The sequence below is a fragment of the Diplotaxodon limnothrissa genome, linkage group LG20 (assembly GCF_057381915.1).
Source record: "Diplotaxodon limnothrissa isolate DT_005_m linkage group LG20, D_limnothrissa_male_GT1.1, whole genome shotgun sequence".
In the NCBI taxonomy this organism is placed as follows: Eukaryota; Metazoa; Chordata; class Actinopteri; order Cichliformes; family Cichlidae; genus Diplotaxodon; species Diplotaxodon limnothrissa.
Window position 1 is genome coordinate 37,998,355 of NC_140615.1, and position 24,838 is coordinate 38,023,192.

The following is a 24,838-nucleotide window of genomic DNA, read 5'->3' on the forward strand; positions in this document are numbered from 1 at the left end:
CTCCTTCAGAGGAAACTGTTCCCACAGTGTCGGCTCCTTCTGCACATTATTCCAGGAAAGAGGGGGGAGCATATTCACAAGCCTTCATACTTCTGTTCCGACTCTGGAGACGAGTATTTGTAAATGACAGTTTATTGTTTTACAAACATAAGCTGAAAACTGCTTGTTTTGCTGATGTACAGTTGTTGACTTGGATATTTGTGAGTGGTTGAACGTTTGATTCATTTAATCTCGACACTCCTCCCTTCTAGATGTAGAAGGGAGGAGTCTTTTTTATTAAGTAACTTAAGTTATTAAGTTCTAAAGTTGTTTCTAATCCTACTTGATGTTTAGTAAAAGGAGTTTTTCTGAAGATCAACCACACATAAAATGTATGATGTATGCACCACAATCTTCTCTGTGCTTTTAAAAAGATTTTGTTTTGACTGCTAATATGACAGATACATGAATTCTTCACAAATATGCAAAAACTAGCTTGGCCAGCTTTATGACTGGACGCTACTCTGACTCACTGCATCATCTTTTTTTGGCTTGGCTTTTAACCCAGACTAGAAATATTAATTTTATTTGATTTTTATTGTCTTTTCGATGTTCATGTTCAGCTCTGAGTCTGGAGAGTCTGGTCAGGGATTTTGAGTGTGGAGTAGATTTGGTCCTGGTCTCTGGTGGCTCCATTAAGGTTCTGGTAGTTTGAGGCTTTACATGTAGAAACTGGACTAAAGTCCTTAAAGTGCACTTTCTAAAAAACAGAAAAATATTCATTATTAATTATACAATCTGAATCTTTTCTAGAACATTTACACAGAGGCTGAAAGCAGCTTCATTTCATCCATTTAGAGAATCGTGGCAGCAACACTGAAGATGATCTGCAGTTAAGGACAGCAGATGATCTCTGGCATCCTACGTACTCGAGACACGGAGGACACAACTTCATCGGTGTTACTACAGGAGGCGTTGCTGGGAGAGACACGGGCCTTGTTAAGAAAACTCAGTGCACTATGGGTGAGTTTGTTTGAGTCTGTCGCCTGAAAAGAGAGAAAAGAAGCCAATGAACAGAAGTCAGTGTAGGAGAAATCTGCTCTCTCTTTCTAGTCCCTGTCAGGACTCTTGCTGCAGCATTTTGGATTAGCTGAAGGCTTTTCAGGGAGTTTTTAGGACTTCCTGATAATAATGAATTACAGTCGTCCAGCCTGGAAGTAATAAATGCAGAAGCCGAGAACAGCAGTGTGCTGTGTGAGAAACATGGATGAAAGTCTGCACCAGTGTCCAGAGCCTCCCACTACCACCACCAGCAGCCAGCAGCGGCCCAGTTGTAGGTGTTGTAGGTGCACTACAACCAGTCACGCAAGCCGCCCACCCAGGCTCCACACCCCCAGACCCCCATCAACTCTGGAGGTGAGAGACACGCACCCCAAAGCAGACGACCATGCACAGGGATAGGGCAGTGGGCCTGCAGGAAGGACCCCAGGACTGCACTACGCAGGGGGCAGATCAAGTAAAATAGAAGTGAAGAGAGCGAAGCCGGAAAGAGCCGGCAGGATCAGCCCACTCTCGCTCCTCTCCATGTCCAACTGCTCCACATATCCAGGGCCACTTCCACCCCACCCACAGCCAAGAGCCAACACATGACAGAGAAAAAAACAGCCCCCTGCATGACTGCCAAGGTATCCACCCCCAACTTAGTAAACCACCCCTCATACATACACCAAGGGCGACACCCAGGACCAACCCACTCCTCTGACAACCACTGTGGGCCAGACACCCCAAGTATGATACTGAGTGAATATCATCCATAGACCTTTCTTTTAACAAAAAAATATTTAATTGGATAAATAATTATACATTATATACAGTGGGGCAAAAAAGTATTTAGTCAGCCACCGATTGTGCAAGTTCCCCCACTTAAAATGATGACAGAGGTCAGTAATTTGCACCAGAGGTACACTTCAACTGTGAGAGACAGAATGTGAAAGAAAAATCCATGAATCCACATGGTAGGATTTGTAAAGAATTTATTCGTAAATCAGGGTGGAAAATAAGTATTTGGTCACCTCAAACAAGGAAAATCTCTGGCTCTCACAGACCTGTAACGTCTTCTGTAAGAAGCTTTTCTGTCCCCCACTCGTTACCTGTATGAATGGCACCTGTTTGAACTCATCATCTGTATAAAAGACACCTGTCCACAGCCTCAAACAGTCAGACTCCAAACTCCGCCATGGCCAAGACCAAAGAGCTTTCGAAGGACACCAGGAAAAGTATTGTAGACCTGCACCAGACTGGGAAGAGTGAATCTACAATAGGCAAGCAGCTTGGTGTGAAAAAATCAACTGTGGGAGCAATCATCAGAAAATGGAAGACATACAAGACCACTGATAATCTCCCTCGATCTGGGGCTCCACGCAAGATCTCATCCCGTGGGGTCAAAATGATGATGAGAACGGTGAGCAAAGATCCCAGAACCACACGGGGGGACCTGGTGAATGACCTGCAGAGAGCTGGGACCAAAGTAACAAAGGTCACCATCAGTAACACACTACAACGGCAGGGAATCAAATCCCGCAGTGCCAGACGTGTTCCGCTGCTGAAGCCAGTGCATGTCCAGGCCCGTCTGAAGTTTGCCAGAGAGCACATGGATGATACAGCAGAGGATTGGGAGAATGTCATGTGGTCAGATGAAACCAAAGTAGAACTTTTTGGTATAAACTCAACTTGTCGTGTTTGGAGGAAGAAGAATACTGAGTTGCATCCCAAGAACACCATACCTACTGTGAAGCATGGGGGTGGAAACATCATGCTATGGGGCTGTTTTTCTGCCAAGGGGACAGGACGACTGATCCGTGTTAAGGACAGAATGAATGGGGCCATGTATCGTGAGATTTTGAGCCAAAACCTCCTTCCATCAGTGAGAACTTTGAAGATGAAACGAGGCTGGGTCTTCCAACATGACAATGATCCAAAACACACCGCCCGGGCAACAAAGGAGTGGCTCCGTAAGAAGCATTTGAAAGTCCTGGAGTGGCCTAGCCAGTCTCCAGACCTCAACCCCATAGAAAATCTGTGGCGGGAGTTGAAAGTCCGTGTTGCTCGGCGACAGCCCCAAAACATCACTGCTCTCGAGAAGATCTGCATGGAGGAATGGGCCAAAATACCAGCTACTGTGTGTGCAAACCTGGTAAAGACCTATAGTAAACGTTTGACCTCTGTTATTGCCAACAAAGGTTATGTTACAAAGTATTGAGTTGTATTTTTGTTATTGACCAAATACTTATTTTCCACCCTGATTTACCAATAAATTCTTTACAAATCCTACCATGTGGATTCATGGATTTTTTTTTCACATTCTGTCTCTCACAGTTGAAGTGTACCTCTGGTGCAAATTACTGACCTCTGTCATCATTTTAGGTGGGGGAACTTGCACAATCGGTGGCTGACTAAATACTTTTTTGCCCCACTGTATACAGACACCATGTAGATGTAAAGGAAGGTTGGAGATTGGCCTATAATTAGCTAAGACTGCTGGGTCTAGAGATGCTTTTTGAGTAAAGGTTTAACTACAGCCAGCTTGAAGGCCTGTGGTACATAGCCGATCATTAGAGATAGGTTGATCATATTTAAGATTGAAGCATTAATTAATGGCAGGACTTCTTTGAGCAGTTTTGTAGGAATGGGGTCTAAAAGACACGTTGATGGTTTGGAGGAAGTAATTATTGAAGTTAACTCAGAAAGATCAATTGGAGAAAAAGAGTCTAACTTAACATCAATGGTACTAAGAGTAGCTGTAGATAATATTACATCTGTGGGATGATTATTGGTAATTTTTTCTTTAATGATTGAAATTTTATTTGTGAAGAAATTCGTGACGTTAAAACTTTTCTTGTTTTGAGTTTTCTTCACTGGACTCTTGAACAGTTTAAAAGATTCAAAGTTCCCCAAACTCACCTCTGTGACATCAGCATACTGTGTTTCCACAGGAACATCTGAAAAAAGCACAAAGGTGAGTTTAAACTATTACAGGTGAAAGGTCAGGTGCAACTGGTCCCTGCAAATAAATCCTGATGTCTTGAAATGTTCATCTGTTCACAAAAACAGTGAGCAGCAGCATTTCGGACAGTCATCAAGAGGACAAACCACATATGTGCCAGAAAAGCTTGAAAATGAAAACACTTCAAGAATCCTGGTTGTTTAAATGCTTGAAGTTGCTGCTGGTGCTGCCAGTGTGGGATTATTCAATTCTATAACTTAACCTGAATTCAGTTTGGACCTTCAACAAGTAACTGTCAGACTCAGGGTCCCTGACAGTTATGAGCAGTTATGGACGTGTATTTCTGGTGTTGCTGTCTCTCGTCTTCCTGGTTTCTGGGTTTGTGTGTGTGTGTGGGGGGGTGAGGGGGTGGGGGGTGGCACTGGCCACACCTTAGGACCTCACACACCTGCTGCTGATCAGGCTCGTCGGGGGAGCTACTTGAGAGAATGATGGAGCTCCCACCGGTGCAGGATTGTTGCATGAGACTCCACGTTAGTGTTGTTAGTGTCAAGTGCAGCGAGTGCATGCCTGCAGTATTTTAGTCTCCTGACAGCTGCCTCTAATGCTTCCTGCAGGAAGAGCGTGGAAAGCCAGAGAGCAGCGAGCACGGGGAGTGCAGACACATGGGGGTGGAGAGCACGAGGCACGGACTTATTGAGGAGGAAGACACAACATGGGAGTCAGGGGAATCAACGGGATTATTTATGTGAATATTTACTGCACTGTAAATAAGTCCAGCATTTGGGTCCTCCTTTCCCCACATCCCCACGGTCGGCCAGCGCTAACCGTGACAGAAACACACTGCATTTTCAAATCTTCTATGGGAAAATATTCTGAATACAAAAAATGTGTGTTTCCAAAACGTTATTTAACTGTAAAGAGACGCCAATGACTGAAATGTTCATTACTGTGAGAAATGGAAAGTGTCATCCGTGCTCCTGTTGTCTCACCTTTTCGTTTAGAGGATCGTTTCTTGTAGAATATCAGCACAGACACTGAGACCAGGATGACGGTGACCGTCAGAGTCAGGCCCACATACAGCCCATGCTGGTTCTGTCCAGTTAATGATGGGATGACTGGTGAAAAAGATCAGAGAGCTTTAGCTGTGGTTAGATACGTGAACAAAAATAAATAAAATAAATAAAAATCTAGACAGAAGCCCCAGAGGAGAAAATAAAGGAAAAAAATGTGAACAACTTCATTTTCTTAATTTTCTTCACAAAGACTGTGAAAGTGATAAATTAAATATTTGTGTTATTTATCTTTTATATACAGATGCCTGAAACACTAACAACTGCAATGATCAATAAAAACATTATTTAGCTACCAGAGACGTTAAAGTGGACCTATTCTGCTCATTAATGCTTCCATGTATTTTTATTCTTGGTCTGTACTACAGTAACTTTGTGTTTTTACAGTTGAGCCTCGTGTGTTGGAGCAGCCCATCAGATCATTCTCTGTCTGAAACAAGCTGTTTCATCACTTCTCAGCTTTACGTCTTCTTTTGAGGCTGATCCTCAAAAACAGGAGATTTGAAAGCAGGTAGACGGGGCTTCTGTGACCACAGCAAAGTCTCCATAAGGCTTCTCCACTTTATTTTACATTGTACAGAGTAGAAAAACTCCAAAAGGTTGATTCTGTTCATCTGCATGTAACTTTTTCAGTGGGAGAAACAGTCTAACACTCAGAGCAGTCTGCAGCCTGAGCTGTTGGCTCACAGGGATCACTGTACAGACACTGAGCTCATTATTAGAAACTTTGCTCGTGTTCAACATGAACATCCACCACTGGAACAGCAGATATATGACAGGAAATAAGGAACAGCTGAACAGCTCCACTCTGACAACATTTGATTAATGTCAGTAAAAACTCACCGTCTGTGACAGTGACCTCAAACTCTCTGGATGAACCACCCAGGTAACATCTGTACCGTCCTGAGTCAGACTTGGTCAGCTGTGTGATGCTCACATACAGAACTCCTGGATCTGTATGTGAAGCATATCCAATGTTGTATCTGCCTCTCTGAGCTTTGACATTATCTGTTTGAACAAGAGTGTTGTTTCCTCCACACTCTCTCCTGCAGAAGAACCCTCTGTTTCCAGCCTGATTAAAGGAACATCCGACTGTGAGAGAGCTTCCAGTTTCTTTATCAAAGTGTTTCAGCTGATCATCGTTTCCATCCAGCAGTGCTGTTAAAGAGACAAACAATCAATAGTTACTATCAGTGCTGCAGAAGCCACTGATGCTGCTTCATAATCTGCACATTATTAGATTTTAATAGATTAGATTACAGTCTTATTTATTACTGAATTATCAGCTTTAAGCACAGTGAGAAAAAAAATCCTTATTTGCGACCGATTTATTCCTTCAAAATATTTCAATACCAAAGTTTTCCAGATTTGAGATTTTTATAAAGAACAAACTTCAGCTTCTTTAAACCGTCAGCAGCTGTCAGTGAAAACTCAAACTTTGCTTCAGGAACAGAAACTAAACATTTCCACAGCTGAAACAGAAACTCACCTTCAGCAACAACGATCACGAACCGTTCGTATGAAGCTGATGATGAAGATCCACCCAAACCACAGCTGTACTGTCCAGAGTCAGACTCAGTCAGCTTTGAGATGCTCACATATAAAACATAAACTGATTGTATTTCATATTCAATGCTGTATCTGCCTGTTTGAGCTCTGACATCAGTTGTATTAATGAGAATGTTTTCTCCTTCACATTCTTCTCTGCAGAACATCTTCCATGTTCCAGATGATTGAAAAACAAGAGGAACCGTAATATTTCCTCCAATGACTCCATAGTAAAGAAACTGAGCATCGGTGACTTCAGGGTTTCCCTCCTGCAGAGCTGTTGGAAACATGAACCATCAACAGTTACTGTTTGTACTTCCTGTAAGAAGCTGCAGTCTGATCACAGCATTCACACACAGACACACTGAGAGCAGAGCTGACTCTTGGGCAAAGGCCATGTCAGCAGCCGCTTCAAGCGCCACCTGCTGTAACGGGCTCTGCTGCAAGTTTAAGAACAAAACAAACAAACAAACAAAATGAGAGCATCAGTGAGCAGAGAGAGGTGGAGTTATTTTATCAGCTGTTGCTAAACCATAATCTAAGGTACCAAACAGCTGGACTGTGAAAAAGTTTTTATTAGAATATTAGTGTCTACAATGGAGGGGAACTTTGTACATTTTGTAAAAAAGATTTAAAATATCATATTTTATAATTAAAGTGACAAAATATTTTAAATGACCAGTCTATTAAGACCGGAGTTCAATACAATTCAATTTTATTTATATAGCGCCAAGTCACAACAACAGTCGCCTCACAGTGCTTTATGTTGTACACTTTATCCTAGGTACATAGAAAATCCCCAACAATCATATGACCCCCTATGAGCAGCACTTTGGTGACAGTGGGAAGGAAAAACTCCCTTTTAACAGGAAGAAACCTCCAGCAGAACCAGGCTCAGGGAGGGGCGGGGCCAACTGCTGTGATTGGTTGGGGTGAGAGAAGGAAGACAGGATAAAGACATGCTGTGGAAGAGAGACAGAGGTTAATAACAGATATGATTCAATGCAGAGAGGTCTGTTAATACATAGTGAGTGAAGAAGAAACGCCCAATGCATCATGGGAATCCCCGGCAGCCTACATCTATTGCAGCATAACTAAGGGAGGATTCAGGGTCACCTGGTCCAGCCCTAACTATATACTACATATTTAAATACTATATATATGTAAAAAAAACACCCAGCACGCCCCTGCGGGCGGTTGATCCTTCAATCTCGGGTCCTCTACCAGAGGCCTGGGAGCTTGAGGGTCCTGCGCAGTATCTTAGCTGTTCCCAGGACTGCGCTCTTCTGGACAGAGATCTCCGATGTTGTTCCCGGGATCTGCTGGAGCCACTCGCCTAGCTTGGGAGTCACCGCACCTAGTGCTCCGATTACCACGGGGACCACCGTTACCTTCACCCTCCACATCCTCTCGAGCTCTTCTCTGAGCCCTTGGTATTTCTCCAGCTTCTCGTGTTCCTTCTTCCTGATATTGCTGTCATTCGGAACCGCTACATCGATCACTACGGCCGTCTTCTTCTGTTTGTCTACCACCACTATGTCCGGTTGGTTAGCCACCACCATTTTGTCCGTCTGTATCTGGAAGTCCCACAGGATCTTAGCTCGGTCATTCTCCACCACCCTTGGGGGCATCTCCCATTTTGACCTCGGGACTTCCAGGTTATACTCCGCACAGATGTTCCTGTACACTATGCCGGCCACTTGGTTATGGCGTTCCATGTATGCCTTGCCTGCTAGCATCTTGCACCCTGCTGTTATGTGCTGGATTGTCTCTGGGGCATCTTTACACAGCCTGCACCTGGGGTCTGGCCTGCTGTGATAGACCCCAGCCTCTATGGATCTTGTGCTCAGAGCTTGTTCTTGTGCTGCCATGATTAGTGCCTCTGTGCTGTCTTTCAGTCCAGCTTTGTCCAGCCACTGGTAGGATTTCTGGATATCAGCCACCTCCTCTATCTGCCGGTGGTACATACCGTGCAGGGGCCTGTCCTTCCATGATGGTTCCTCGTCTCCCTCCTCTTTCTTGGGTTTCTGCTGCCTGAGGTATTCACTGAGCACTCGGTCAGTTGGGGCCATCTTCCCAATGTATTCTTGGATGTTCCTTGTCTCATCCTGGACTGTGGTGCTGACACTCACCAGTCCCCGGCCCCCTTCCTTCCTTCAGCGTACAGCCTCAGGGTGCTGGACTTGGGGTGAAACCCTCCATGCATGGTAAGGAGCTTTCTTGTCTTTATGTCAGTGGCTTCTATCTCCTCCTTTGGCCAGCCTATTACCCCAGCAGGGTACCTGATCACGGGCAGGGCGTACGTGTTGATGGCCCGGATCTTGTTCTTACCATTCAGCTGACTCCTCAGGATTTGCCTGACCCTCTGCAGGTACTTGGTGGTTGCAGCTTTTCTAGCGGCCTCTTCATGGTTCCCATTCGCCTGCGGGATCCCCAGGTACTTGTAACTGTCCTCTATGTCTGCAATTTTGCCTTCTGGTAGTTCAATCCCCTCAGTTCTGACTACCTTCCCTCTCTTTGTTACCATCCGGCTACACTTCTCCAGTCCGAACGACATTCCAATGTCATTGCTGTATAGCCTGGTAGTGTGGATCAGTGAATCGATGTCTCGTTCACTCTTGGCATACAGCTTGATGTCATCCATGTACAGGAGGTGGCTGACAACTGCTCCGTTCCGTAGTCGGTATCCGTAGCCAGTCTTGTTAATGATCTCACTGAGGGGGTTCAGGCCTATGCAGAACAGCAGTGGGGACAGAGCATCTCCTTGGTAGATCCCGCACTTGATGGTGACTTGTGCTATGGGCTTGGAGTTGGCCTCTAGTGTTGTACGCCACATCCCCATTGAGTTCCTGATGAAGGCTCTTAGGGTCCCATTGATCTTGTACAATTCTAGGCATTCCAGTATCCAGCTGTGGGGCATTGAGTCATAGGCCTTCTTGTAATCAATCCAGGCAGTGCACAGGTTGGTCAGTCTGGTCTTGCAGTCTCGGCTGACTGTTCTGTCTACCAGTAGCTGGTGTTTTGCGCCTCTGGTATTCTTGCCAATTCCTTTCTGTGTCCCGCTCATGTATTGACCCATGTGCCTGTTCATCTTAGCCGATATGATGCCTGACAGGAGCTTCCATGTAGTACTGAGGCAGGTTATTGGTCGGTAGTTGGAGGGGACCGGTCCCTTCTTGGGGTCCTTGGGGATCAGGACCGTCCGGCCTTCAGTTAGCCATTCCGGGTGTCTCTCGTTAACTAGTGGCTGGTTCATTTGTGCTGCCAGACGCTCGTGGAGTGCAGTCAGCTTCTTCAGCCAGTAGGCGTGAACCATGTCGGGCCCTGGTGCTGTCCAACTCTTCATACTGGAGACCCTTTCTTGGATATCTGCCACTGTGATGGTTACTGGACCCTGTTCAGGGAGGTCGCTGTGGTCAGCCCTCAGATCCTCTAGCCACTGAGCATTGCCGTTATGGGTTGCATCCTTCTCCCATATGCTCTTCCAGTATTGCTCCGTCTCCAGCCTTGGTGGTGCTGTTCTCTTATTGTTCCCTTGCCACTGAGAGTACACCTTTGCTGGTTCTGTGGAGAACCGCTGGTTTATTCTCCTGCCTCCTATCTCTCTGGTGTACCTCCTCAAGCGGCTGGCCAAGGCTGTGAGTCTTTGCTTGGCAGTTTCCAAGGCCTCAGGTATGGACAGCTTGCTGTATTTCTTAGGCACCTTATTTGTCGCACCTTTCTGCAACTCCGTTAGTTGGCTAACCTCCCTCCGTGCTACTTTGATCTTGCCCTCTAGCCTCCTTCTCCATGGAGGGTATCAGAATCAGAATCAGAATCAGAATACTTTATTGATCCCTGGGGGAAATTATTTTTTGTTACAGTGCTCCATTTTAAACCAACATTAAGACAAGACAGACAATACGCTAACTAAGAATAGTACAATATATACATATATATACATACATACATACATAAGTCACTTATAAATAAATATTTGGAAAAGAAACATGTGTAGTTGTAGCAGCAAACAGTGTGTTAAGTGGATGCGTTGTACAGGGAGATGGCCACAGGCAGGAATGATTTCCTGTGTCGTTCAGTGGTGCTTTTCGGTAATCTCAGTCTCTCACTGAACGAGCTCCTGTGACTGACCAACATGTCATGGAGTGGGTGGGAGGTGTTATCCAACATTGTCTTTATCTTGGACAGCATCCGCCTCTCCGACACCACCTTGAGGGAGTCCAGCTCCATCCCCACAACATTGCTGGCCTTACGGATCAGTTTATTAAGTCTGTTGGCATCTGCGACCCTCAGCCTGCTCCCCCAGCATGCAACAGCATAGAGGATCGCACTGGCCACCACAGACTCATAGAAAATCCTCAGCATTTTCTGGCAGATGTTGAAGGACCTCAGTCGCCTCAAAAAATAGAGACGACTCTGGCCCTTCCTGTAAAGTGCTGTGGTGTTTTTAGCCCAGTCCAGTTTATTGTCAATGTGTACTCCAAGGTATTTATAGTCCTCCACAATGTCAACACTGACCCCCTGGATTGAAACAGGGGTCAAGTGTTTCCTGGTCTTCCTGAAGTCCACGATCAGTTCCTTGGTCTTTGCCACGTTGAGCTGCAGATGATTCTGCTCACACCACGTGACAAAGGAGTCGACCACAGCCCGGTACTCTGTCTCATCATCCCTGCTGATGCATCCAACCACCGCAGAGTCATCAGAAAACTTCTGAAGATGGCAGGTCTCTGTGCAGTGGCTGAAGTCTGTGGTGTAGAGGGTGAAGAGGAAGGGGGAGAGGACAGTCCCCTGTGGTGCCCCTGTGTTGCTAATCACCTTGTCAGACACACACTGTGGGAGACGTACATATTGTGGTCTTCCTGTCAGGTAATCAACAATCCAGGACACCAGAGAAGCATCCACCTGCATCGCTGCTAACTTATCACCCAGGAGGGTCGGCCTGATGGTGTTGAAAGCACTGGAAAAGTCAAAAAACATGACCCTCACAGTGCTCGCCGGCTGGTCCAGATGGGTGTAGACACGATTGAGCAGGTAGATGATGGCGTCCTCTGTTCCGAGACGAGGCTGATAAGCGAACTGAAGGGGATCCAGATGTGGTCTTACTATGGGTCGCAGCTGGTCCAGGATGAGCCTTTCCAGGGTCTTCATGATGTGGGAGGTCAGTGCCACGGGCCTGTAATCCTGGGGGCCACTGGGACGAGGCGTCTTTGGTACAGGGACGAGGCATGATGTCTTCCACATCACCGGGACCCTCTGCAGACTCAGACTCAGCATAAACAGTTTATGAAAGACTCCACACAGCTGGGGGGCACAGGCCTTGAGGACAAGGGGACTCACTCCGTCTGGTCCAGCAGACTTGCCTGAGTGAAGTCTCCTCATTTGCATCTCAACCTGGTATTGAGTGAAGGTGATGGGTGGGGGAGGGGTGTCAGGAATCTCACAGGAGGCAACATGTGAAGAGAGAGGCTGGCACAGTGGTGTGGCTCTGGATTCCAGGCTGACTGCAGGTGAGGTTGTGGGGGTGGGAGCAGACACTGTGGTGTCGAATCTATTGAAAAACAGATTCAACTCGTCGGCTCTATTCTCACCTCCCTCAGCTCCCCTGCTGTTGGTTGGCCTGAATCCAGTGATGGTCTTCATGCCCCTCCACACCTCTCTCATGCTGTTCTGCTGGAGTTTCCACTCCAGCTTCCTCCTGTAATTGTCCTTAGCCTCTCTGATCTTGTCCTTTAGTAACACCTGGACCTTCCTCACCTCCTCTTTGTTGCCCCCTCTGAAAGCCCTCTTCTTGTTGTTGAGGAGGGCTTTGATGTCCTTAGTCACCCACGGCTTGTTATTTGGGTAACAATGAACAGTCTGAGCTGGAACTGGTACTGCCCCTTGTCGCTGTTCAACTTGTAGCCAAGCATCTCACTGATCACTGCTGCCGTATTGTAGATCAGCTTGTTAGTGTCGGTAATCGTGGTTGTAGGTATTGCCCGTAGTGCTGCATTAACATCATCTAGCAGACCTTCTGAGGGTACTTCACGTAATCTTGGTAACCGGCTACGGGGGATCCAGGTTTCAAGCTTGGCCATGATCCTATATATATATATATATATATATATATATATATATATATATATAGGTGCCTAAGAAATACAGCAAGCTGTCCATACCTGAGGCCTTGGAAACTGCCAAGCAAAGACTCACAGCCTTGGCCAGCCGCTTGAGGAGGTACACCAGGGTGTACTCTCAGTGGCAAGGGAACAATAAGAGAACAGCACCACCAAGGCTGGAGACGGAGCAATACTGGAAGAGCATATGGGAGAAGGATGCAACCCATAACGGCAATGCTCAGTGGCTAGAGGATCTGAGGGCAGACCACAGCGACCTCCCTGAACAGGGTCCAGTAACCATCACAGTGGCAGATATCCAAGAAAGGGTCTCCAGTATGAAGAGTTGGACAGCACCAGGGCCCGACATGGTTCACGCCTACTGGCTGAAGAAGCTAACTGCACTCCACGAGCGTCTGGCAGCACAAATGAACCAGCTGCTAGTTAACGAGAGACACCCGGAATGGCTAACTGAAGGCCGGACGGTCCTGATCCCCAAGGACCCCAAGAAGGGACCGGTCCCCTCCAACTACCGACCAATAACCTGCCTCAGTACTACATGGAAGCTCCTGTCAGGCATCATATCGGCTAAGATGAACAGGCACATGGGTCAATACATGAGCGGGACACAGAAAGGAATTGGCAAGAATACCAGAGGCGCAAAACACCAGCTACTGGTAGACAGAACAATCAGCCGAGACTGCAAGACCAGACTGACCAACCTGTGCACTGCCTGGATTGATTACAAGAAGGCCTATGACTCAATGCCCCACAGCTGGATACTGGAATGCCTAGAATTGTACAAGATCAATGGGACCCTAAGAGCCTTCATCAGGAACTCAATGGGGATGTGGCGTACAACACTAGAGGCCAACTCCAAGCCCATAGCACAAGTCACCATCAAGTGCGGGATCTACCAAGGAGATGCTCTGTCCCCACTGCTGTTCTGCATAGGCCTGAACCCCCTCAGTGAGATCATTAACAAGACTGGCTACGGATACCGACTACGGAACGGAGCAGTTGTCAGCCACCTCCTGTACATGGATGACATCAAGCTGTATGCCAAGAGTGAACGAGACATCGATTCACTGATCCACACTACCAGGCTATACAGCAATGACATTGGAATGTCGTTCGGACTGGAGAAGTGTAGTCGGATGGTAACAAAGAGAGGGAAGGTAGTCAGAACTGAGGGGATTGAACTACCAGAAGGCAACATTGCAGACATAGAGGACAGTTACAAGTACTTGGGGATCCCGCAGGCGAATGGGAACCATGAAGAGGCCGCTAGAAAAGCTGCAACCACCAAGTACCTGCAGAGGGTCAGGCAAGTCCTGAGGAGTCAGCTGAATGGTAAGAACAAGATCCGGGCCATCAACACGTACGCCCTGCCCGTGATCAGGTACCCTGCTGGGGTAATAGGCTGGCCAAAGGAGGAGATAGAAGCCACTGACATAAAGACAAGAAAGCTCCTTACCATGCATGGAGGGTTTCACCCCAAGTCCAGCACCCTGAGGCTGTACGCTAAGCGGAAGGAAGGGGGCCGGGGACTGGTGAGTGTCAGCACCACAGTCCAGGATGAGACAACGAACATCCAAGAATACATTGGGAAGATGGCCCCAACTGACCGAGTGCTCAGTGAATACCTCAGGCAGCAGAAACCCAAGAAAGAGGAGGGAGACGAGGAACCATCATGGAAGGACAGAGCCCTGCACGGTATGTACCACCGGCAGATAGAGGAGGTGGCTGATATCCAGAAATCCTACCAGTGGCTGGACAAAGCTGGACTGAAAGACAGCACAGAGGCACTAATCATGGCAGCACAAGAACAAGCTCTGAGCACAAGATCCATAGAGGCTGGGGTCTATCACACCAGGCAAGACCCCAGGTGCAGGCTGTGTAAAGATGCCCCAGAGACAATCCAGCACATAACAGCAGGGTGCAAGATGCTAGCAGGGAAGGCATACATGGAACGCCATAACCAAGTGGCCGGCATAGTGTACAGGAACATCTGTGCGGAGTATAACCTGGAAGTCCCGAGGTCAAAATGGGAGATGCCCCCAAGGGTGGTGGAGAATGACCGAGCTAAGATCCTGTGGGACTTCCAGATACAGACGGACAAAATGGTGGTGGCTAACCAACCGGACATAGTGGTGGTAGACAAACAGAAGAAGACGGCCGTAGTGATCGATGTAGCGGTTCCGAATGACAGCAATATCAGGAAGAAGGAACACGAGAAGCTGGAGAAATACCAAGGGCTCAGAGAAGAGCTCGAGAGGATGTGGAGGGTGAAGGTAACGGTGGTCCCCGTGGTAATCGGAGCACTAGGTGCGGTGACTCCCAAGATAGGCGAGTGGCTCCAGCAGATCCCGGGAACAACATCGGAGATCTCTGTCCAGAAGAGCACAGTCCTGGGAACAGCTAAGATACTGCGCAGGACCCTCAAGCTCCCAGGCCTCTGGTAGAGGACCCGAGCTTGAAGGATAAACCGCCCGCAGGGGCGTGCTGGGTGTTTATATATATATATATATATATATATATATATATATATATATATATATATATATATATATATATATATACACATATATATATATATACATATACATATATTTATATATATATACATACATATATATATGTTAAGATTAACAATGGCTAACACTGAGCAGTGCTGATTTTCTAACACTGGAATATTTCTAACATTTTGAGTTATTTTCCAGACACTTCCAATTTGTCCATTTACATGCACAAACTGGAGTCTATTAGATAGATATGATACAAACCACTGCAGTGCAGTACCTGTAATACCTACAGCATGTTCTAATCGCTCTAATAGGATATTATGGTCGACAGTATCGAACGCTGCACTGAGGTCTAGCAGGACAAGCACAGAGATGAGTCCACTGTCAGAGGCCATAAGAAGATCATTTATAACCTTCACTAAAGCTGTTTCTGTGCTGCTCTGAAACACGCTCACACCACCTGACATTCACAGGCAGGCTCCCATCCAAGTCCTATCCAAGCCCAACCCTGCTTAGTTTTTGAGATCAGATAAGATCGGACATGCTCAGGGTGGTATGGCCATAAGCTGTTTATCTCCCAGTTCCCTCACTGGGCTGGTTACAGTCATTATGCAAATGTACTGTTTATAAGATTGGGGAGTCCTGCAGTCAGCTGAGACCGAAGAAGTCACCTGGATGAGTGACGAAATGTTTCTCCCACTGAAAACGCTACATCCAGATAAACAGAATCAGCTGTTTGGGATTTCCTTACCCGGATGATTGAGCATACATCAAGATATTTATTCACTAAATTAATTGGTAGGTTAATCACTGATTATGTTTTAATGCTACACCTATTTGCCATCAGTTGCATCCCTAAAATAAAGAAAGCTTTAAAAATCAGTGAAAAAGAAGCAGAACGATAACCACGGTGGCACAGAATGAGCTTTGTGTCCCAGCAGTTAACAAGAAGGGAAAAGCTGCCCATTAAAGCAACTCACAGCTGACTGAGATGACCATGTGTAACAATAAGAAAAGTAAGAAACCCAAGTGCCACAAAAATATGCCAATATACTCACAAACGAAGAAGAAGTAGATCAAACTGTGAAGGGTGTTCATAACGAGGCTCTGATGGTTTACTGTTTCATTGGAGCTCTGTTAAAAATCTCTTGCTTTGACTCCTCTCTCTTTCCACTCCTCTGAACACATACGTGGTGGGAGGGACTATGAAGGACCCAAGAAGAGGATGTGAAGAAACAAACTGACGATGTAGAAACAGAAATGAGTCAGAGGTTTATGCATCTGGGCTTGAGGTTCACTGCTCATTCATGTACACTTTGCAATTACACTGTTATTGAAAGTGGATCGAAGGGTGTAAACTTCTGCAGTGACAACTTAAAGAGTGATCATGGGCCCAGCTTGTTCTGCTGTGCAGCACTGGTGTCATGTATAACCAATGCAAAAGCTACTGGAGAAGGTACCAAGGCCAGTATTCATAAAGCTGCCTGTAGTTAAACCAGCTCTCAAGGTTGAAAATCTTACAAAACTCTTAAAATTATTATGTTTTCCATGAATTTCAATTTAAAGTTTAGCCTCAATTCTGTAAAAAGTGGATTCTTGTCGATATTTGCACTTTGCACAATAAAGTTAATCAATCATTTTAGATTTCTAGAATCAATCAGAACTAATTTAATCATCAAGACTAATTGAATTGTTAACGCAGTCATATCAGTATTTATGGTTCTTAATGTTAAGTCTTTTATGTCTTTATGCATCCAGGTAAGTAAGACCCAAAAGGCTGCATTTGATTTGCAGTACCTGGCTCCTACTTATCCATTTAATTCCTGTGGTAATGGTGTAAGGTTTCATACAGCTGTATTTTGACTTTATTTTTCTCAGATAAGTAATGTAATATGTCATATTAACCTAACTTCAGATCAGCTAAAGAAAGTGAGCGTTGTCAGTTTGCAGTCAGGTGTCAGAGGACTGATGTTTTCTCATGGACTATTTCATTTAAAATACAGGAGAAAAGGGAGGGTGGGGGTAACACCAGCAGCTGCATATGAATATCAGCATGTGAAACTGATTCATGGTTAGAACAAAGAGGAACGAAGCTTATTTTTCGCAGCAATGTTCTCATTTATGTTGTGGTTGTTCTTCTGAATTGTAACTTCTCTAGCAGAGGTTGCTGGCATTCATTGAATTTCCAGAATGTTACTTCCTTCATTTTTATTAGGTTTGTAACTTTTTATTTTCTTACATCTTTGAAACTGTTGGCTGTTTTTGAAAGCTACCAAACATTATATCAAGTGTGCAGAAAAATACAACTCCACACAAACAACAAAAACAGAAAGTAAATGCACAAATAACGTGTATCAGACCATAAGATTTTAATTTGTTCAGTGCTGCAGCACACACAGTTTTCAGGTGTTTGTTGTGTTGTCTCTGACATCAGGGCTTTGACTTCTACACCTCCTCCACCTCCTCCCTCTTCTGAAGGAGCAGCTGCTAACTCCACTGAGAAGCCCATGAAACTGGGGAGGCTACCCGAAGCCGGCCGGACATCGTCGCCCCTAGTGTCCTCTACATCCCACCCCTCAAACCCCTCTCATTTCCAGGTTGAGGTAACGTTTCACCTGAAACACCAACAGTTCTCTTGAGGCTCTCCGAGACCATAGCCAGCTGAAAACTTCATCGACCAGAACTTAGCTGGTCTACTCCACGTCCAACTAAGCCTACCCCATTCAGTTCCAGACACAGCATGTCCATCAGGGACCACCAGGAGGAGATCCAGTTTCTTTTTTTCTCCACTTCCTCTCCTCTCATTCTGTGCTATCCCTGGCTCTGTTGGCATGACTCCCATATCTCCTTGTCATTGTGTCAGATCTTGGGCCGGGGTCTCCAGTATCTACATTGTTGCCTCTTTCCTAAGACCAGAATGGATTCCACAGAAGCTCCTCTTCCAGAGCCCATTGGCTGGACAAGATCCCTCAGGTCTATCACGATCTCTCCAAAGTCTTCAGTAAGAAGCGACCGTCTACCTTACCCCCGCATCATTCCTACGACATGGAAATCAAGCTCCTCCCTGGAGCAGCGTGCGTCAGCTTCCGCTCACCTCAGGTGCTGCAAGTGTTTCTTGTTCATTCTCTCATCTGTGATCAGTGCACGGGATGTTACTAAAGTAGCTGCGTTCCTCTTGCAACCCATTGTTAACCTTTGCCGCATGTGGCTCTAGCCAGCACGCTACACGGGCGTGCCAATTTATCAAAAACCATCCATGCGTTTTCCCCAGATCGTGACATTTATGTGCAATGAATAGAACTCGATTTTGTTTACTTAAAAACAATGATTTGTAATGAGTGACTTGATTAAAACTTAAGGAGCATTTTCACTGTTTAACATACAAACATGACAACACAAACCAGACTGGACCTTCCCTGATGGCCTCTGCATTGTGCTGGGATGTCTTCAACTCTCTGAACTCTTTATATTGAAACCCTGTGGAGGTGTCAGGTGGAATTAAAATATATTAAAGTTCCTTTAATAACCAATGAGAGAGAAAAGAAAAAAAAAACTTGTTTTCTCTATAATAATAATAATGGATTGCATTTATATAGTGCTTTTCAGGGCCCTCAAAGCGCTTTACATCTCCACTATTCATTCACACACTGGTGGAGGAAGCTACAGGTGTAGCCACAGCTGCCCTGGGGCAGACTGACAGAGGCGAGGCTGCCATATCGTGCCATCGGCCCCTCTGGCCAACACCAGTAGGCGGGAGGGTGAAGTGTCTTGCCCAAGGACACAACGACTAAGACTGTCCGAGCTGGGGCTCGAACCGGCAACCTTCCGATTACAAGACAAACACCCAACTCTTGAGCCACGATCGCCCGGTGTTTACAGTTTTTTCTGAATGCTTAAACCCTAACTGTGATTCCTGTAGCACAATCTCTAAAACCATTCAGACTTATAGCAAAACCACTCACTGAGTTTGCAAAACTAAAAGCACAAAAACTGCTTTGAACTCAGTTTGCAATTTTGTAACACACACTTTGCAAAACTGTAGGCACAATTCACTGCACAACACTCAATTACCAAATTTCCAACACACTCCTAGCAAAAGTATACACATGTATGGCTATCATTAACTCTAATTTGCCAACTGTCTGGCACACTTTCACATGTGAAAACTTTTTTAGATAATTAGTTCACTTTGCAATCAGCCTAAGCACTATAATACAGGTAAGCTGTGTGTGCGGAGTACAATGGAGGGAGCAGGAAGAGTGAGAAGTAGAGGAGGCCGAGGAAGAGGACGTGGAGGTGAAGAAGTAGGATGAAGAGGACGACAAGGACAAGGAGGAGCAAGAGGAAGACGAGGAGGGGGGAGAGGAAGGGTAAGAAGAGTAAGAAATAGAAATGCTGATGACATCAGAGCTACAATAGTGGACCATGTAATCAACCGTGGAATGACCCTGAGGGAAGCTGGCCAACGGGTCCAGCCTAACTCGAGCCGCTAGCCGAGTTTTGCAAAATTAGCCAATAGTTACAAAAAATGTGCTTAAGCAATCAGAAAAAACTGTAAGCACATTTTTTGTAACTATTGGCTAATTTTGCAAAACTCTTCACACAAATAAGAAAACCTGTCACCCAATATGTCTGTGAAGGTTCTCAGTCATCCAGGTCATCGTACTCAAAGGAGCTTGCAAAGAAAAGCGTCTGGACTTCTTTAAGTTGCTTGAAGACGTTTCACCTCTCATCCGAGAAGCTTCTTCAGTTCTAAGGTCAAATGGTGGAGAGTGCCAGATATAAACCTAGTGGGAGTGACCCCCCACAGAGGGACAAAAGGACCCCCTGATGATCCTCTAATCGCCTGAGCCAAGGTGGGAAACTGGGTGTGGGTCCCAATCAGCCAGAGTTTCGGGTGTGTTCATTGTGAAACCTGGCCCCACCTTATCATGCGAATTCCTGAGGTCAGATGGCCCAGGATGTGAGTGGGCGTTAAGGCGTCTGGGAAGGATCTCAAAACTGGATTATAGATGGCAGAGAGTTGGTGTCGTAAACCCCGCCTCTATTCAAAGATGGTCGCTCACAGTGGACATAGATGCTTCTTTCACTCCTCTTTCAAACCATCTGTCCTCTCTGTCCAAAATGTGAACATTGGCATCCTCGAAAGAGTGTCCTTTATCCTTAAGATGCAGATGGACTGCTGAGTCACAAGTGCATGGCACAACACAGAAGAGCCACCTCCACAGGACAAGACTCAGCAGTCCATCTGCATCTAAAGGTCAAAGGTCACTCTTTCGAGGATGCCAATGTTCACATTTTGGACAGAGAGGACAGATGGTTTGAAAGAGGAGTGAAAGAAGCATCTATGTCCACTGTGAGCGACCATCTTTGAACAGAGGCGGGGCTTACGACACCAACTCTCTGCCATCTATAATCCAGTTTTGAGATCCTTCCCAGACGCCTTAACGCCCACTCACATCCTGGGCCATCTGACCTCAGGAATTCGCATGATAAGGTGGGGCCAGGTTTCACAATGAACACACCCGAAACTCCGGCTGATTGGGACCCACGCCCAGTTTCACACCTTGGCTCAGGCGATTAGAGGATCATCAGGGGGTCCTTTTGTCCCTCTGTGGGGGGAAACTCCCACTAGGTTTATATCTGGGACTCTCCACCATTTGACCTTAGAACTGAAGAAGCTTCTCGGATGAGAGGTGAAACGTCTTCAAGCAACTTAAAGAAGTCCAGACGCTTTTCTTTGCAAGCTCCTTTGACTGTCACCCAATAATCAAAACATTGTAGTTCTCTTGCAAAAGCAAACACAGCTAGATTAACTCTTCACACCTTCGTAAAAATGGTGTTTCCGTATCAAACAGTACACACAAGCCATCATCTACTAAGCACACAATGCGCCAACTGCACACTGATGGTATGAATACAAAACACATCTGGCTTTTGCTTTCTATGTGCACAAGGTAGGCTATGTCAGTTTGGGCTCATACTTCTGTCATAGATCCATAAGCATAGAGGGATCCAAACTTCAAGTACTGGTGTTTATTCAAACACATCAAAACAAACACAAGTGTTTATTTCCAAGTATAGGATTATTTGCAGTCGCCATAATGACTATATGGGTTACTTGGTCTGCAGTGAACATGCTTCCTCTGCCCCAGCATCTGGTCATCTAGCAATTCTGTAAAGTAACAATTTCAGTATTTTTACATCAATGGTATTGGTGTGTTTCTCATTGGCATACGGCAGTGCTGCAAATCTTTGTGCGAAGTGACTGTACTCACCGATTCTCATTTCAAGATGTCCTACAGTGTAGCGGCTCGAGTTAGGCTGGACCCGTTGGCCAGCTACCCTCAGGGTCATTCCACGGTTGATTACATGGTCCACTATTGTAGCTCTGATGTCATCAGCAATTCTATTTCTTACTCTTCCTACCCTTCCTCTCCCCCCTCCTCATCTTCCTCTCCCCCCTCCTCGTCTTCCTCTTGCTCCTCCTTGTCCTTGTCGTCCTCTTCATCCTACTTCTTCCCCTCCACGTCCTCTTCCTCGGCCTCCTCTACTTCTCACTCTTCCTGCTCCCTCCATTGTACTCCGCACACACAGCTTACCTGTATTATAGTGCTTAGGCTGATTGCAAAGTGAACTAATTATCTAAGAAAGTTTTCACATGTGAAAGTGTGCCAGACAGTTGGCAAATTAGAGTTAATGATAGCCATACATGTGTATACTTTTGCTAGGAGTGTGTTGGAAATTTGGTAATTGAGTGTTGTGCAGTGAATTGTGCCTACAGTTTTGCAAAGTGTGTGTTACAAAATTGCAAACTGAGTGCAAAGCAGTTTTTGTGCTTTTAGTTTTGCAAACTCAGTGAGTGGTTTTGCTATAAGTCTGAATGGTTTTAGAGATTGTGCTACAGGAATCACAGTTAGGGTTTAAGCATTCAGAAAAAACTGTAAAGTATTAAAGCACCCATCAGTAAGACTTTAACACCAGATTTAGTCTGAAAAGGTGTTTATTAAGGTGTCCTGATGCATGCTCGATCATCCATGTAAGGATCTTCCAGAAAGTTGATTGTGTTCTTTGGGCTGTTGTGTTCTCAGTGGGGGAAACATGTTAGAATAGAATAGAATAGAATAGAATAGAATAGAATAGAATAGAATTCAACTTTATTGTCATTGCACATGCACAGGTACAGGGCAACGAAATGCAGTTTGCATCCATCCAGAAGTGCTTTAGTGATATAGATATATTACAATATATATTAGCAATAATATAGATATGTGAGTATATTACAGAAATGGGTCTATTATGGTATGTTATAATGTACACGGTATGAAGTATGTTGTGAATATTCTATAACTATAAGTATGTACAGGCTGTAGTGAGTAATAATAATAATAATAATGGATACTTTATTGATCCCCATGGGGAAATTACTTGTTTTTCTCTGCATTTGACCCATTCACTCAGTGAAGCAGTGGGCAGCCCACTAAGCAGGCGCCCGGGGAGCAGTGTGTAGGGACGGTACCTTGCTCAGGGGTACCTCAGGGTAGCCGTTAAGTGGATTCGAACCGCCAACCTTCCGATCATGGGGCGACCACTTTACCTACTGAGCTATCCCTGCCCCAAGAGTACAAGCTATGTACAGGCTATGAACAGGATATAATATGAAAAACTATACAGAATATGAAATAAATAACTTTACAGAATCTGAGATATACAGCTATACAGAAATGGGAACTATGCAAGTTGTAAACAGTTGTAGGATTAAAGATTATCGAATGTACAGAATGATTATTTACACAGAGCTATACAGTAGTGCAGTTAAGATAAGTGAGGGTGTAGATAGTTTCTACAGAGGCTATATAAAGTGCTAGTGGTTGTGAGTGGTGGTTCAGTCCATGTTATTATTGTGTTTGAGGGTACAGTTGTCCATTGTGGGTGTGTGTATGTTCAGTCCATGAGTTTAACGTGGGTCAGATGTCAGGAGGCAGAGTTCAGGAGTCTGACAGCTGTGGGGAAGAAGCTGTTCCGGTACCTGGTGGTCTTAGTCCGGAGGCTCCTGTGGCGCCTCCCAGAGGGCAGGAGGGTGAAGAGTCCATGTGATGGGTGACTGGGGTCTTTGATGATGTCACTCAAAGTCTCTTCTTCAGTCTCAGCTGACTTCTTGGAGTGTTTAAAGATAAAATATGTTTCATAAAACTTTGATCTCATGAAAGTTTAAACTTGTCTGACCTTGAAGAAGAGGTCAAAGGTCAAAACTGATGTGATATTGGGAATCCCCTAATATCATTCACTATATGACTGTATGTTAATCAGTGTTGGGAAAGTTACTTTAAGTTAGTAACGTACTTACATTACTAGTTACTTCTATCAAAAGTAAATCAATTACTTCAAGTTACTCATTACTGTCAAAGTAACTAGTTACTAGGGAAAGTAACTTTGGTTTTACTCAGAATTCTCTTGTTAACGTGTTGCTTCTGTAACTGGATACCAGCCAGACTGCCAGTCTTCTAGCTTGCTTACTTGCCACAAGTGCACTGTGCCACCTACCAATAGAAAGGAAAAGATAATGTGCATGTTGTTCATCTGCTGGTCTCCTCTTTCTAGCGCAAATTGGGCGATAAACAAACAAGAGAGACGATCAGCTGATCATTGATCAGTTTCATGATTGAAGTAGAAACAGGAGAGAGGGGAGAGAATGAGAGAAGAAGAGGCAGCTGTGCAGCAAAGACAGAAAAAATCCAGCTTTGTGTCTTTTTCATTGTAGCTGAAGTCCGGGACAAACTGCATTTCTTTTCAGCTCAATACAAAACGCATAATATTTTCTCTGAATACGAGATGACTCCATTTTTAAGGAGCCATTGGCAACTCTACTAACTAACCTTATGAAAAAAAAGTTCACTATCAGTAACATCATAGCACCCACCCATGCTAGCTAGTACGCAGTACGAGTTATTGTAACTGACTGTAAAAAGTCAGCACAGCTAAAATAAACTCCACCTAAACTTGGTTTATATCTGACCCAGATAGACTGCAGGTCATAACTTCTTACCTGAAGTTCAGTTCACCTGACACTCGGACCGGCAGCCTCCTCGGGTCTCTCCTCCTGCCTCCCCTTTCCCTCATCCACCTGCTGGCTTCCACCACTTGCTAATGTTACTGAATCTGTGGAAGCTCCACAATAGCCACCGCGAGAAGTAACGAATAACAACTCTATCTAAATCTCAGTAATGATTAAGGAGTTCCTGATTTTGGCATAATAACTAGTTACCGTGCTCTTTACAACAATAATAACCTAGTTACTGTAACACGTTACTTAATGACGCGTTAGTCACTACACTGCATATGAGATTTCAATCTGAAAAAATGTCCAATAAAAGAATAGCTATCAAATGCTCACTCACTGCTTTGATGCAGCATTCATGTTTGTTTCCCTCTTCAGGCGCATGTTAAACGCAGACTGGTTAAATATGTTTTAACAGGAAGTTGCAACTGTTTCAGACAAATGAGGAGTGTAGAGGTGCTGTGGTGTTTGGAGGAGGGACTCCTTCAGTCAGAGAAGTGAGGCGTCACAAGTTCCTGGTTTCCAGTGAAGAAGAAGAGAGGCAGCAGTGAACCATC

The 24,838-nt window shown here is 45.2% G+C and overlaps 1 protein-coding gene across 1 annotated transcript; it reads right to left on the reverse strand.

Annotated features, from left to right (window-relative positions):
- Positions 1-598: 598 nt before the first annotated feature.
- On the reverse strand, positions 599-16,321 carry LOC146611453 (polymeric immunoglobulin receptor-like). Its single transcript, XM_085345621.1, has 7 exons — positions 16,282-16,321; positions 6,545-6,880; positions 5,899-6,213; positions 4,975-5,100; positions 3,940-3,977; positions 909-1,025; positions 599-739 (listed from the first exon to the last, which is right to left on the reverse strand). Exons 1-7 carry the CDS (start codon positions 16,319-16,321, stop codon positions 599-601), a joined length of 1,113 nt encoding a protein of 370 aa, XP_085201747.1.
- Between the last annotated feature and the right edge of the window lie 8,517 nt (positions 16,322-24,838).

Excerpts from the sequence above, each read along its gene's own strand:
- LOC146611453 (XM_085345621.1), bottom strand. The coding sequence starts at position 16,321 with ATGAACACCCTTCACAGTTTGATCTACTTCTTCTTCGTTT. Across the intron at positions 6,881-16,281 it reads GATCTACTTCTTCTTCGTTT|CTCTGCAGGAGGGAAACCCT; the intron begins GTGAGTATATTG and ends TGTTTCCAACAG. Across the intron at positions 6,214-6,544 it reads CGTGATCGTTGTTGCTGAAG|CACTGCTGGATGGAAACGAT; the intron begins GTGAGTTTCTGT and ends TCTCTTTAACAG.